The sequence below is a fragment of the Canis lupus genome, unplaced genomic scaffold (genome assembly GCF_011100685.1).
Source record: "Canis lupus familiaris isolate Mischka breed German Shepherd unplaced genomic scaffold, alternate assembly UU_Cfam_GSD_1.0 chrUn_S363H523, whole genome shotgun sequence".
Taxonomy (NCBI): Eukaryota; Metazoa; Chordata; class Mammalia; order Carnivora; family Canidae; genus Canis; species Canis lupus.
Genome location: NW_023331290.1, coordinates 1 through 15,713, shown reverse-complemented (window position 1 = coordinate 15,713; position 15,713 = coordinate 1). Strand labels below are relative to the sequence as shown.

Below are 15,713 nucleotides of genomic sequence, written 5' to 3'. Positions count from 1 at the left end.
AGGTGGAGTTGTCTGCAATGATTTTTGTTTTTTTAAAGATTTATTTATTTATTTCAGAGAGGGAGAAGGGGGAGCATGAGCAGGGGGAGGGGCAAAAGGATAGGGAGCCAGAGAGAGAATCTCAAATAGACTGCACATGGGGCCCAGTCTCATGACCCTGAGATCATGACCTGAGGCAAAACCAAGAGTCACACAACCGATGGAGCCACCCAAGCATCCCTTGTCTGCATTGATTTTTAAGACTGTCGTAATAGAAAAGGAATTATTAGGTTGAACCGTATGAAATAGCCAATATTTAACTTTCTTAATTACAAAAATGGCACATTCATATGGTTCAACTTTTAATAGGTCCAAGAGGAGTAAATTCCAGGAAAATTGCTTATAATTTCTTTTAAGAAATAATTTTAGGATATATTAGAGGTTTGAGGTTTGAATTTTTCCACTGACATGGTTTCCAGCACAACCATTTTTGTCTATGTATTCCAATTCATTTCATGTTACTATTCTTCTCTTAACTGCATCTTATTGATTCGAACCTCTTTTATCTCTTGTCATAGATAGAAAGTGATTTTAAGGCTTTTCTGCTTTGGGATGTATATGTATTTATATATAATTTCTTACTTGTTTAAATTGTCCATAAAATGGCATCCATCAGATCACCAAGCATAGCAGCTTTGTAATCATACCCTAGTGCTGATTTTGAAATACAGAGAGTGATTTAGATTGAGTTTAAAATTTTTAAAATATGGGCAGCCCCGGTGGCGCAGCGGTTTAGTGCCGCCTGCAGCCCGGGGCGTGATCCTGGAGACCCTGGATCGAGTCCCACGTCGGGCTCTCTGCATGGAGCCCGCTTCTCCCTCTGCCTGTGTCTCTGCCTCTCTCTCTCTCTCTCTGTGTCTCTATGAATAAATAAATAAAATCTTAAAAAAATTTTTTTTTAAATATCTTCTGGTTATGGAATGCAGCTCTGTTTTTTGTCATTGATACATAACAGACCATTGCCTTCTGTTTGTTTTTTTGTGGGGAGTATTTCAAACTTTTTTTGCCTCTTTAAATTTGGTCATTGACTTGAGTTGTCCTCATGTCTTCAAGATCCATTTATTTGGTTGCCTTTTTTTTTCTGACTGTCTTTGAGTCTCTTTGCTCAGGTACACATAGCAAAATTTCAAAAAACTTTGCAACAGTTAACACTTTCTGTGCAAAAACCATTGTGTGATCCCTCATAAAGAGATTCCCACCAGAATATTCCCTAATTCTGTCCACACTCACAAGTATCAGGATGGTAGTAAGTTTGAATTTGATCCAACTCATGAGTTATAAGTGCTGGGTTGGGTCCCTGATTTTTGGTTTGTTTTTAAGGATATTCCCCTACTCTTTCCCTACAGTCTATAACCTTGAGAACTTGTATGACTGCTTAACAAAGAAAAAACATGTTGATCTATTCTGTCAGAAGATGAATCATGGTTGAGTCTGTATTATTTACCATTCTCTCCAAATAGTAATATGGGGAGGTAATGGATGTCTGTCTGATGTCTCCAGCTACATATGCATTCTGCTCTTTCACTTTCTATTGCCATGTGTTAATGCATATGTTATAATAACTAGGATAAACACAAGGGATTTTTGTTTTTGTTTCTGTTTTGTTTTTCAGTAACAAATACTTTTAAGAAAACAGATGATTTTGTGACATGTAAAGCACCAGCTGTTGACCTAGATCACAAGTTCAGGTGCAAGGTTGTGGATTGTTTAAAATTTTTCCGCAAGGCCAAACTGTTGCACTATCACATGAAGTATTTCCACGGGATGGAGAAGTCACCAGAGCCAGAGGAGAGTCCAGGAAAGAAGCATGTCCAAACGAGAGGCTCTTCAGCTTCAGACAAGGCCAACCAGGAGAGCTTGACCAGGAAGCGGGTCTCTGCCAGTTCTCCAAGTAAGTATTTTGGTTCTGTGTTGTATCTATATTATATTGAACTCTGTTGCTCAGGTCACAGTGCTTGCATTTCTCTCACAAACGCAGCATTAGGTTGGTCTGGTCTAATTGAATCTCAAAGACTGAAAATCACAAGTGATCCTTAGGAGTTGCATCATGGGGCTGTGGCCCTCCTAAAGGAAATAGAAATACTTATCTGTTATTCTTATCTCAACCTCCTGCTGCTCAAGTTATTTTGTGAAGTCACTTAGCTTTTGAAGGCCTTGTCGTCCTAGTATAAATGGGGACAGTCAAGGAAAGGGAGCTCATTCAGAAGCCAGCAGTGAACTTGAGCTCAGAACAGCATGGGTGCAGTCATCCTGTCCCCCAAATCTACTCCATACCTGCTTAGCAGGGCAAAAAAAAAAACAAAAGAACTAAAACTTGTGTGGGATTCTCTTGCTGTTTCCAAATATAAGTTCAATTTCCTCTTAATTGCAACTGAAGATATGTTCTAACAGCACTGTTTATTTTGCATAGAAACAAGGATGGTAGTAAGGGTTACCACAAAAATCTCATGTTTATGTGTTATTACAAGGAACTCTTTTGGAGATTTTTTTCTAAAACTTAAAGATTGAAAAATTACATGTTTCTCGGGGAATTTCAGAAGCCTTTTTTTTTTTTTTTTTTTTAAAGTAATCTCTGTGCCTAATGTGAGGCTCCAACTCATGACCCCAAATCAGGAGTTGCATGGTCTATTGACTAAGCCAGTCAGGCACCCGAAGAGGCCTTTTCAATAAATTCTACAAGCTCTTCAGTTTCTTTTTACCTGAAATTCTAACCTCATTATATATTTTTGGCTTATAGCTTCTCCATTAAAATACATAGGTATTTCTTTTATTTTTTATTTTAAAAAAATTTTTTAAAAATATTTTATTTATTTATTCATGAGAGACACACAGAGAGAGGCAGATATACAGGCAGAGGGAGAAGCAGACTCCATGCAGGGAGCCTGATGTGGGACTTGATCCCGCCTCTCCAGGATCACGCCCTGCGCTGAAGGCGGCGCAAAACCGCTGAGCCACCCGGGCTGCCCCCACATTTAAACTTCTGATAGGAATCCCTGGGTGGCTTAGTGGTTTAGTACCTGCTTTCAGCCCAGGGTGTGATCCTGGAGTGTAGGGATCGAGTCCCACATCAGGCTCCCTGCATGGAGCCTGCTTCTCCCTCTGCCTGTATCTCTGCCTCTCTCTCTCTCTCTCTGTGTCTCTCATGAATGAATAAATAAAATCTTTAAAAAATAAAAAATAAACTTCTGATAAGTGATGCCAAGTCACCTTTTTCTTTTTTTTTTCTTTTTTTTTTTTTTTTCCCAAATCACCTTTTGAAAAACTAGTCCTGGTTTGTAATCTCCTGCCAGTTATATGTATCAGTTTTTTACATTTATTCATAATATCAAATTTTAAATTATTATTATTATATTATTATGAACCCGATAGGTAAAAATATTTCAGTGATTTTTTAGTATTTTGTTTTTAAGATTCTAGAATATATATTTTTTTTAATTTTTATTTATTTATGATAGTCACAGAGAGAGAGAGGCAGAGACACAGGCAGAGGGAGAAGCAGGCTCCATGCACCGGGAGCCCGACGTGGGATTCGATCCCGGGTCTCCAGGATTGCGCCCTGGGCCAAAGGCAGGCGCCAAACCGCTGCGCCACCCAGGGATCCCAAGATTCTAGAATATTTTAAACATACAGAAAAGTACACAGGATTTTATAGCAAACATGTATGTATCCAATCCCCTGCCCAACTTTTTTCTGCATTTCCTTCAGATTTTTTTAAAATTTATCTTTTATTTTTAAAAGATTTTATTTATTTATTCGTGAGGGACACACAGATAGAGGCAGAGACATAGGCAGAGGGAGAAATGGGCTCTCCGTAGGGAGCCTGATGTGAGGACTGGATCCCAAGATCCTGGGATCACGGCCTGAGCCAAAGGCAAATGCTCAACCACTGACATCCAGCTGCCCTGGATTTTTTTTAAGGGAAACAAAAAGTTAGGATGAAGTAGAAACCCTCTAAATTGCATTTTCTTTTTTTCCTTTTATACTTTTCCTAAATACCACGTCTTTATCATTTATATTGATAAATAATGGTTTTTATGCTTTAAAATATGCATAAATAAAACATCCTAATACTCTTTTGGAACTTGCTGCTTTTGTGTTCAGCATTATGTTCGAGCTTCATCCAGATTGAAACCTTTTGGCAGATCTCATTGATTCTTTGGCTGGTGTGTAGGATTGCATTGTGTTTTCTTAGGCACGCCCATCGCCCCTTGCAGATGTAACTAATTTTTTTTTTTTAAATAAAATAGCTGACAATTTTATTTTCAGATTTTACAATACAAATAAAAATTGCCTTTTTTTTTTTTTTTTTGTCCCACTACTCCCCTGCAAAAACTATTCTCTCTTTCACAGGAAGGGGAAGCAAGTCTTCCTTGTCATGATGTTAGAAAACACCCAGAGGGGGATCCCTGGGTGGCGCAGGCAGCGGTTTGGCGCCTGCCTTTGGCCCAGGGTGCGATCCTGGAGACCCGGGATCGAGTCCCCACATCGGGCTCCCGGTGCATGGAGCCTGCTTCTCCTCTGCCTGTGTCTCTGCCTCCCTCTCTCTCTCTCTCTCGAATAAATAAATAAAATATTAAAAAAAAAAAAAAAAAAGTAAAACACCCAGAGTCACAGCACCATGATCTCCTGGTGAAGTAGAAAAAGTAATATAAAATGAATATAAAGAGGTTTCTATCTCTTCTTATCTGTCTAGTCGAGTCATTCCTGGCTGAGTGGGCACCATCATGGGACAGGCAGGAGGTCTCTTTATTGGGGGCCCAGGCATCATTGGCATGTGGCCTCCATAGGTGGCCTCATTCCAGGAGCAGGTCCCACTGACATCATCCCAGGAGGAGGAGGGCCCATCATTGGCATCATGGGAGGGCCCCCCATATGGGGGCCTGGTATCATAACAGGACGAGGAGGACCCGGGAGCCTGGGAGGAGGTGGGATCATTGTCCCTGCAGGAGGAGGAGCAGAGAATAGAGTCGGAGGTATCTTTCCTTGTTAAAATGCAGCGGTTGTTTTGTCGATCAGGCTCTGAGCCTGCTCTTCCATCCATTTCTGATAGTAGTCTCTTTGTGTTTGCTGCCACTGCAGTGTGTCTTTCTCACAGATGGAGAGTCATGGGTGAGTTATGTGTCACAGTAGTCCCAATAAAACAGGCATGTTGCTCTGCAGGCCGTTGGCCACTCCATCCTGCGCCGCCCGGAAATGATAGATGTAACTAATATTAAACAATTGTTAAATATACTTTAGTTTCTTTAAACCTTTCTTACTCAGGATCATTGAGGTTTCCAACTCTTTACTGTTCTAGATGATGCTTCAGGATTGCCTTTGGACAATAGTCACTGTGAATGAACTATTCTTTATAGTATTTTAAAGAGGAGTTGCTAAATTGGATGCCAAATGGAAGGGTTTTAGTTAATGTACCAGAATCCATTTAGAATGGGGGTTCTAATTTATACTCCTGCTAGCTCTATGATTTCTCTACATCCTCACCAACTTTTGGTGTTATAAAATTTCCCCAATCTTATGAATTTGAAATGGTTATTTCCTTGTTTTTCTTATTGAGAAAACATGTTTGTATTTTTTAGATTAGAATCAGAATTATTAGATTAGAATCCTGTAAGTGGAGCCCATATTGGGTTGTCAGGATCCAGTAAAAATAGTAGGCACTGGATATAGTGATGGAGTAACATCTCAGCAGGTAGGACTAGGGACCTTCTAGAAGTGGGTGGAGTCTATCCCAGATGACAGAGTTGCTAGAACCAGGTTATTCCAAAGGCTAAGCTTAACAGTAAGCATAAGGGGCCCGAGGAAAAGTTATGCTTGCCTGACCACCATGATGTGTGCCCTCTGTGCTGGGGCATGATTCTACCTGACCCTGATCATGGTAATTGCCTTAGGAGGGACCTTACCCAGTACAATGCGTCTGAGTACAGGGTGGGTGTCTGGCCGTATGCAGGCTGCTTGTCTGGTGTAGGGATTCCCGATTAACTATGTTTGAGTTTTGATTTGTGTTAGTAATATGTGCAGGCTCAGAGTCAACCCACCTGAATTTGAATCCAGCTTTTACCTCGTTTGCTATGTGACTTTGAGCAAAGAACTTGCTGAACTTCAATTTTTCCCCTCTGTGAAATGGAGATAATAGTACTACCTACCTCAGAGCTTTGTTACATTAAATGCAATATAATGTAAAATGCTTAGCACAATATCTGGCTTATAGTAACTCTTAATAAATAGTAGCTCTTTGTCTCAGTGAAGTCATTTAACTCAGGCAGTCAGAGATATGAGTTCTAAGCCAACTACTAATGAGCTATAAAATCAATAGACAGGTTGTTGTCATTTTGGCATAATTAAGAACCTGAATGATTGAGTTTTCTACTTTTGTGTACTGCCCCCTTGGGTCTCATACCAACATATATATCTGAGATTTTATTCTCTCTCTTAATGCAGAGGGATCCCTTTCACTGTGATTTGGAAGTCCCTTGGGTGAACTGGGGAATTTTTTGCCTGTCGGTTTCCTTTTTAATAATAAGACCTGCTGTGGGTATACTCACCTGGCTGGCAGGGGTGGACAGTACAAGATGTTTTAGGGTGAACAAAAGGAGTTTTTTAAATTCCTGTTCTTTAACTTGTTACTCCCCTGCTGGCCTCTGTAAAACTGGTTCATTTGGAGGCACTCATTGGCCACTCACTGTCTGGGGTATAACCTGGTCATCCCTTTCCTATATGCTCTTAATGGAGAGTAGTTTTGTGTAGTCAGGAAGGAACACACCCCTGTCCTCATGTCAAATGGACACAGATTTCATGGATGATTTCACAACTCTCCTGTGCAGAGATGGCCAGCAGTTGTTACCAGGCTAAAGGAAACCAGACCATTTACCTTGCTGTGTTCTAGGTGGGAAATGATAACCCTGGCTACTAGTCCTGCTTGTGCTGCTAACCAGCAGGAGCCTCAGTCCTCATCGTCATCACCGAGCTGGGGTCAATAGATATGTTCAGCCTTCATCATGATGCTGTCAATGAGAGCAACCACAGCAGGGTATTTAGAAGATTCCACAGACCCCAAGCCTCCAGAGAGCTCTCCCTGTTCTAGGCATCTCCCCTCACTTCCTTCTGTCAAAGCTTCCCTCTGTTTCCTCATGGTTTTGCTGAATACTTGACTAATCTGATAACTAAATTTCTCAAGATTTGAAAGAAAACCAGCTTAATAGCTTACCTGTTCTCAACATATCTAGGTTTTGCTCAGATTTCTAAGAAAGCCTTTATCCTTCGGGTTGAAATTTCAGATGGGGAGTGGGTTCAGATGGGGAGATGTTCTAAGGTGAGACTGACTCCAGGCAGACTGTGTTCTCGTTCACAGACATTGTGAACTTGACATTATGCTTAAGTGTAAAACAGGCTATTATAGGACTTGCGGTGCTTAGGGATAATTAATGTAAAAAAGTACTCCCTTTATACTGAGTGCTCTGATTATAGCATATGGGACCTTGAGATCTAATGGAGTTCTTAGATGGAGATTCCTGGTGCTTCTGTTCCATGAGGACCAGAAAATGTTCTGCAGAGATTATTTTTTTATTCTTTCAATTTCCCTGCTGGTTAGGTTGAGCAAGAGAAGCAGTTCTGGTCTGAGAGTCCACAGACTGAATCTTAATAGCAGTCCTACTGCTGTTCACTTGTGATCTGTGCTCTTCATGGATCTGATTTCCTTATTTTTAAAGTGATAATGTAGGATCAGGTATGAATGAGACAAGACCCTTTCATTTGAGGAGAAAAAGCCCATAATCAGATACAGTAAAAAGGGCTAAGTTCTACATTAGGAACATATAAAGGGCTGTGGATAAAAGATTCAGATTTTGCCTGTAGAGCAGGGGCTGGGGATGTTGAGAGGATAGGTGGCATTTGAGTTAAACCTTAAAATGTAAGGGTAAAGGAGTTGAACCAAGGCCAGAAAAATAGGAAAGTCATAGCCATGTTGGGACCCAGCAGAGTGGAGGTTCAGAGGCATCAAAGAAAATAAGTGGCTATGATCGTTTATCCATCCCTAAGGTGCCCTTCTGACTCTGGCCTTTAGATATTTCCCCCTCCCTCAGCCAAGCCTTTTGTCACATAAGTGAATTTGGAAAGTCAGTTTAGATTGCTTTTCCAAATGAGGTTTCTCAGAATACCAGAAATCCGTTTAATAAACTATCTTCCAGTGGCAAGTTCAGGCTTCCTTGGCATTTGGATTTGTTTCTGCATAGGTGAGTTCAGTCCCGAGTAGCGGTTTGTCCCAGAAAGAATATTCTAGATCAGAGGAAACCTCACCTGTGCTTATTACCTATGTCACATCCACTTGGTTCATATTCTTGCTCTGCGTAACCCTCAGCTTTAGGCCCAAATGAGTTTTAGGGCACTAGAGTGGGCCCAATCATTCTTTGTTACCATCTATGCCTTGTGGCAATTAGACTAGCTTTCTTACAGGAATGTGCTCTCTCTCCCCTTAAAGGAAAGAGAGCAAATATGAACTTAAACAGATTATGGTGCCTAAAAGTGAGAACCAAAGTGGCCTGCTTGAACGAGGAAGAGGTTTATCCCCCTCTCAGGTCAAATCACAAACTCCGCATGGTGATTCTGTTGTAGATCTCTGAAGTTGTCCAAGGCCAGCTCAGCATTGCATTATTCTTAGGTGTTGCTTTCTCTGGGTGGTCCAGAATTGCTTACCACCTTGCCTGTCTTTTAGCTTCTGGGAAGGGAAGAGTAGGGCATATCTCTTTTCTTTTAAGGGTACAACCCAGAAGTGACACACATCACTTCTGTTTTTAGCGCATAGGCCAGAACATCTGTCTCTGGCCCCACCTTGCTCAGGAGAAGCTGGAAGACATACTCTTTTCTTATGAAAGAAGTGGAGAAATGAGTATTGGAGAATACATAGAAGTCTCTGCCATGTGAGCTAAGGCAGAAAAAAATGCAGGGAGTTGAGAGAGGGATTTGTTAGAGGGCCCTGTGGGGCTAGTGTTTGGGTGGGATCCATGGTGGGGGGCAGCAGGACTGCTGGGAAATGAGACTGAAGGTAGGCGTGATGAAATGGTAGTGTGAAGCCACAAGTACCACCTCCTGTGATACACAGTGAGAAAATCCCTCAAGAGCATGCCCACTTCACTATGCCCTGAGCTGCTTGCTGTCCTTTCATACAGGTCAGAACATGTTCAGGTTACTGCTTGTCTCAGCCACATATGTGGCTGTGCTCTGTGGTGTATAGCAGTTTCTGCATAGATGATGGTGATGTTACTCTGTGCCTTTTCCCTCCTGGAAGGAGGAGCTAAATGTCCTGCTCTCATAAGCTGGTGATAGTCTGGTGGAGAAATAGGGAGCAGGCTGTACAGAGGGAGGAAGAAGGGCTCTAGTACTTCTAATGGGCACCTATAGGCTGAGAAAATGACAAGTGGCCATCCTAGAAAAGCCTCACCTGCCTCAGGTGTCAAGTTACTCTCTGATCCAGAGCTTTGGCAGGAAATTGCTCTTTGTGCAGCCAAGCTTGGGCAATTTGGAAGAAGCCCTGTAGTCAGGCTCATATTGTGTGGCTCGCGGGACAATTGGTCAAGCTGTCCAAGTAGAGAGCTGACAGCAGATGAGCATCATCTTCCTGGGAGACAGTATCACAAACAAGATAGCAACAGCTAACATTTGAGAACTCACCATGTGCTAGGCACTGTTCCAACCTCTTTACTAGTACTGTCTTTATTTAATTCTTAAAACAGGGACACCTGGACTGGCTCAGTGGTTGAGTGTCTGCCTTTGGCTCAGGTCGTGATCCCAGGATCCAAGATCAAATCCCACATCAGGCTCCTGGGAAGAGTCTGCTTCTCCCTCTGCTCACGTCTCTGCCCCTCTCTGTGTCTCTCGTGAATAAATAAATAAATTTAAAAAAATAATTCTCAAAATAGACCCTGTGAGGTGGGTACAGTTGTGCCCAGTTGATAAATTAGAAACTGAAATGCAAATGAGATGGATTAGCTTGAACCATATCTGTGCATCTAGCAGGTGGTAAAGCCACGATTTGAATCTAATTGCAGAGGCTATACCCTCACTCTAGGCTCTGTGTGTGTTCTTGTAGGATTGCAGGGAAGGTGCCCTGCCCTGGGTCCTGGAGTGGGGCGTAGGAGTGCGTCCCTGCAGGAGATTTCTTGTGTATGAGTTCTGCCTATTGTCACCTTGTCTGCTTCTGTACCTCAGGGCATCACCTACTTTAGCTTAGTCAATGATGGACAGTTCTTCTTGTTAGTTCTGCCCCCCCAGGCCATGAGTGACTTCACAGTTTTCAGCCGATAGCCAGGGTGAGCCTCTGAAGACTTTCTCTTCCCTCTGTGTTCAGAGTACATAGGCCTCGATAGAACAACTTTCTAGAATAGCTCTTCTTTTTATCCTCATTGTTTACTCCTCTAATTGAAGCCTCAGGAGGGGACTCTTTAAAGTTTAAGGTGACCACATTTCAGACCATCTGCAAGACTTGGGATACTTTTAGTTACAAGTAACAGGAAATCCTATTTGTATTGACTTAGTTAAAATCAGTTGAATCTGATTGTTTACCTTACCCCATAATTGCTTTGTGATCATCTTGATTCCATATCAGAATCACTTGAAGAGTGTTTTGATGCCCCTGGAAACATTATACTAAGTAAAAGAAGCCAGACACAGAAGGTCACGCGTTGTGTGATTGCATTTTTATGAAATGTCCAGAATAAATAAATCTGTACCCACACGTGTGGATTGGTGGTCTGATAGGGGTTGAGGGGCTGGGGAGAAACTGCTTAGTGGTAAAGAATTTTCCTTAGGAGTGATGGGAATGTTTTAGAGCTAGGAAGAGCTGATTGCACAACATTGTGAATGTACTACATATCACTGTTTTTGTTTTTGTTTTTGTTTTTGTTTTCCACAGCTTATCAAAGCTTAATTGTGCAATGAACTGCCCTTATTTATTTATTTATTTATTTTTTCCTGCCCATATTTAAATTGTATAATTTGAAGAGCAACATAGTCAAGATAGTAAATACATCTAATTGCCTTCCAGATTTTCCCCATGCCCCCTTTTTTCTATTTAAAAAAACTTTTTTTAAGATTTTTTTTTTTTAATTTATTAGACAGCATGCATGTGCACATACGAGAGAGAGAAAGAGAGAGAGACACTCAGGGGCAGAGTGAAAGGGAGAAGCAGACTCCCTACTGAGCAGGGAGCCTGACACAGGGTTCTGTCCCAGGACCTGAGGATCATGATCTGAGCCACCCAGGCACACCCCCACCCCATGCCCCTTTTTAATTCCTCCTTTCCACCCATCCCTTCCTTTCATCAAGAAGCCACTACTCTGCCTTCTGTTTTATAGATTACTTTTCATTTCTAGGATTTTATACAAATGGGATCATGAATTTTATCTGGCTCCTTTCACTTAACATACTTACCTTGAGATTCACTTACTTTACTGCACATATTAATAATTCATGCTTTTATTGCTGAAAAATATTCCTTTGTGTGAACACACCACAAATGATTCACATTTGGGCAGTTTTTCCTTTGTGTGATCCAACTACAGCTTAAGTGAGCATTCATGTACACATCTTTGTGTAGACACAGTATCTCTTCTCCTGAGTAAATATCTAGGAGTAGAGTAGTTAAGTCCTAGGATATGTGTGCTTAAACACTTCTTTACACAGAGTAAGGTATGATCAATTACTTGAAATGCTATGGACATATTTTATAAGCAAAACAACTGGGTTTTTGCAATGGTAGAGCTATTGTTAACTTTGAAAACTGATAATAGTCTCAGAGTGATAGGTGAGAAACTTTTTAGAATAGAATTAGGAAAAACTATGAAGTGAGAAGTTTGGACAGGGAGTGTTGATGGACTTGAGTTTGCTATGAAGAGTAGCAGATAAGGAAGTTGTGGTATTTCGAAGGTGTCAACTGTCATTTTTAAAGGAGTAATTTTACATTATGTGAATTGTACCTCAATTATAAAAAAAAGAAACAAAATGTTTGACATACAGGTCACACCTTAAGCCATGTAAATCAGCATCTCTGTGGGTGGGACCTGGGCATTCACTTTTTAAAAATCTCACCCAGTGATTGTAATATATAGCCAATGAGGAGTCATGGTCTATGTAGGGTTGGCAAACTCAACCTGTAAAGGGCCAGACAAATATTTTCAGCTTTGAGGGCTATAAAGTCTTCATCTTCACTCCTCAACTCTGCTGTTGAAGCATGAAAGCAGCCACATCATCAATATGTAATGAATAAGCCTACTGTATTTTAATAAAGCTTAAAATAACAGGTGGTGGGCCAGAGTTTGCTCACCATTGATCTAAAGGCTAGACGATGGAGAAGGCGGTTCCAGAGCCTTGAGAGAGATAGAAAATAACCTCCTAGGCAGAACCAGATCTAGAACTCTGTTCTGTTGCTCATTTTATTTTTCATTATTTTTTTTTAATTTTTTAAAAAGGATTTTATTTATTTATTCATGAGAGACACAGAGAGAGAGAGCAGAGACATAGGCAGAGAGAGAAGCAGGCTCCATGCAGAGAGCCCAATGCAGAACTCGATCCTGGGACTCCAGGATCACGCCCTGGGCCAAAGGCAGGCACTCAACCACTGAGCCACCCAGGCATCTCTGTTGCCTGTTTTAGTTCTTCACATTGGACATACTTACTTGAGAATAAACATCTTAGTGTTGAAAACAAAATGTTAGAAAGCCAAGACTAATACTTATTTTTAATTCCAGCTGCAAAAGATAAGGAAAAGAATAAAGAGAAGAAATTCAAAGAATTTGTGAGAGTGAAGCCAAAGAAAAAAAAGAAAAAGAAAAAGAAAACCAAACCTGGTAATTTTTTATCCTTTGGGGTGTTTCACTTGGGTTTCTTACCATGGGTGTGGAGGGATTACTTTGTCCCCAGTCCTGGTCTCTGAGCTTGCATGGAGGAGAAGAGGGTCCAGAAGGCCTTTACAGGAGCTTGTGGGCTCAGCCTCCCCTTGGTAGGGGAGGAATCTATTCATCCAGGTGTTACAAGGCCATATTGGCATTTAGGAAGGCCTTCTTTCTTGCTGCACTGGCCAGTATTACCTGTCATATGGTAGTGCGTGTGAAAGCATTATAGTAGAAGATATATAGATGAATGACTGTATTTGTTTGCACACACAACTCTTTCTTTTCTTTTTAAGACTTTATTTTTAAGTAATTTCTACACACATCGTGGGGCCATAACTCACAATGTGGGGCCATAACTCACAAGAGTTGCATGCTGTACAAGCTGAGCCAGCCAAGTGCCCCTTGTACACACAACTCTTGTTCTTTTTTTTTTTAAGGTTTGTTTGTTCATTTGTTTATTTATTTATTTATGAGAATAGAGCTGAGGTTGAGGGACAGAGGCAGAGTGAGAAGGAGAGAGATTCTTAAGCAGACTCTGTGCTGAGCACAGAGCCCAAAGTGGGGCTCGATCTCATGATCCTGAAATCCCAACCTGAGCTGAAGGCAGATGCTAAACTGGCTGAACCTCCCCGGACCTCTACACACAACTCTTAAAAACATATCTCTGGACCCTTTCAATAAAGGATTCACTTCTTATAAAGTGTGTGTCTAGCTCCTACAAAGATGTTGGTTAAGAAAATCAGTGTTTCAACTTTGGGAGCCAAAGGGATGCCATGTTTTATTCTTAATGTATCTTCTGGCTTAGAAAAACAGTCTTATCAGAAAAAAGGGGAGAAGGGTGATGGTGAGGAGGAAGCTTTTGGTTTTGAGGTTCTTGGGGGTTGCTAGAAGTATTAATCCCTAAATCTGTCCCTTTATAGTTTAATTGCCTCTTTGTCTTGGAATTGTTTGAACAGTGAAGCTATTGGTTGGATAGGATTGATTCTGGAATGCCCTGATAATATGTGGGGGTGCTAATTCCTCTTGATCCTGTCTTCCAGAATGCCCTTGCAGTGAGGAGATCAGTGATACCTCCCAGGAACCTTCTCCACCCAAGGCATTTGCTGTCAACAGGTGTGGGTCCTCACATAAGTCTGGGGTCCATATGAGCCCACAGCTCCATGGCTCAGAATCTGGAAACCATAAAGGGAAAGTGAAAGTATCTGGTAAGGAGGCTGTCTGCTGACTTGATCATTTGTAATAGCACTGTACGCAGAGAAGGCTGGATTATGTTGATACTGTAACTTACTCCCCAGGCCCTCTGCAAGTACAGTCTGTTTTCAAAATAAAGAAGTACATCAACTAAAGCAAAGGCTATTAGGTGTGCCTTTTCTGAACTTCCCTTCTCTCCAACTTTGGTCTTAGTTGGTCTCTTACCTCCAGCCAGTATGTCTATAACCAAAGCCATCATACCCCATTCTCTTTCACACCTGCCCCTTTCATTCCTGCATTTCTTATTGATGGACTCTATATCTAACCTGGTTGCTTGGGGGAATCTGAGTCAACCTTGAATCATCTTCTCTAGCAATTTAGAGAGTGATTGTGAGTTTATGAGTTAATATAATATATGGAAAGTACTTAGAACAGTGTCTGGTACAAAATAAGTGATCAGTAAAGGTTAGCTGTCATTATAACTAATCAGGCACCGAGATCTAGTGATTCTGGTTCTGATTATCCCTGGAATCTGCCCCTTCTTCATTTCCCATTGTCTACAGAGTTTTAAAGGTGGCTCTGGATGTAGACTTGACAGTAAGCCATTCTGGCTGGAAGAGATGAGGTTGAGGAACATGTTTAAGTCATTAGGATGATGATCTGTGTAGTCCATGAGAAGTTGCAGCTTCTCTGTCAATGAGCTCTGTGACCTTGAGTTGCCATTTACTATGGGCCTCACTCTCCGTAAAATGAGGAAATCAAGTTCAGTTCATCACTAGGCAGCATATATCATTTGGGTTATTGCTAGATGACAGGCCCAAGGAACAGATTGGAGGTCCTGTTTCCCAGCTCTGTGAAAGTTCATAGAGGAGTGAGGCTAGAAGGTCACTTCCACTCTTAACATTCTAGGTTTTTGAGAATTTTGTAACTATACTTTAAAATTGTGACTGTTGTTTTTCCTTTCCTCTCAGAGGAGGATAATCTGAGTGAGTCTTCTTCTGAGAGCTTTCTTTGGAGCGACGAAGAGTATAGTCAAGATGTTGATGTGACCACCAACCCAGACGAGGAGCTCGATGGGGATGACCGCTATGATTTTGAAGTGGTCCGCTGCATCTGTGAGGTTCAGGAGGAAAATGACTTCATGATTCAGGTAGGTAGAGCTTCTAGGAGACAAGCATAGAAAAACACAAACTGGTCCTTGGAATTTTGAGGAACTGCAGTTTGAATGAGTCATGTTAGAATCCCCGGCCCGATAGACAGTATTATCAGCAGCACATTGAGATTTACTCTTTAGTTTGGCTTCCACTGAATCACAGGCTGGCGTAAATAGCCTATTAATAGCCTAAGAGAGGACTTGAAACATCACTGAGTCTGAACACCTCCTGCTCCAGGCACCTCCAGTTGCTTGGGGCAACTGGGACCCACAAATGGGAAGGGCCTTGCCTGTGGTCACACAGTGAGGAGTTAAACAGCAGGGATCTGAATCTCTGGAGTAGTAGTTGAATCTTCTTATGGTCCCTTACATTCTCTCCGATGTAAAATTTCTATATGGCCTTAAGAAATGGAGGCCAGTTTTATAACTTGTTTGTTTCTTGTTCTTTA

The 15,713-nt window shown here is 41.4% G+C and overlaps 1 protein-coding gene and 1 pseudogene across 1 annotated transcript in view; one reads left to right on the top strand and one right to left on the bottom strand.

Annotated features, from left to right (window-relative positions):
• Window positions 1–15,261, top strand: part of LOC119879180 (PHD finger protein 20-like) — a gene marked incomplete at its 3' end in the record, with an annotated part of 41,783 nt that extends 26,522 nt beyond the window's left edge. Inside the window, exons 5-8 of the mRNA XM_038589590.1 lie at window positions 1,652–1,930; window positions 12,777–12,875; window positions 13,961–14,125; window positions 15,083–15,261. Of these exons, the coding sequence (XP_038445518.1) occupies window positions 1,652–1,930; window positions 12,777–12,875; window positions 13,961–14,125; window positions 15,083–15,261 (722 nt within the window). The remainder of the gene's footprint in view (window positions 1–1,651; window positions 1,931–12,776; window positions 12,876–13,960; window positions 14,126–15,082) is intronic.
• On the bottom strand, window positions 4,721–5,216 carry LOC119879179 (annotated as a pseudogene).
• Window positions 15,262–15,713: the final 452 nt, after the last annotated feature.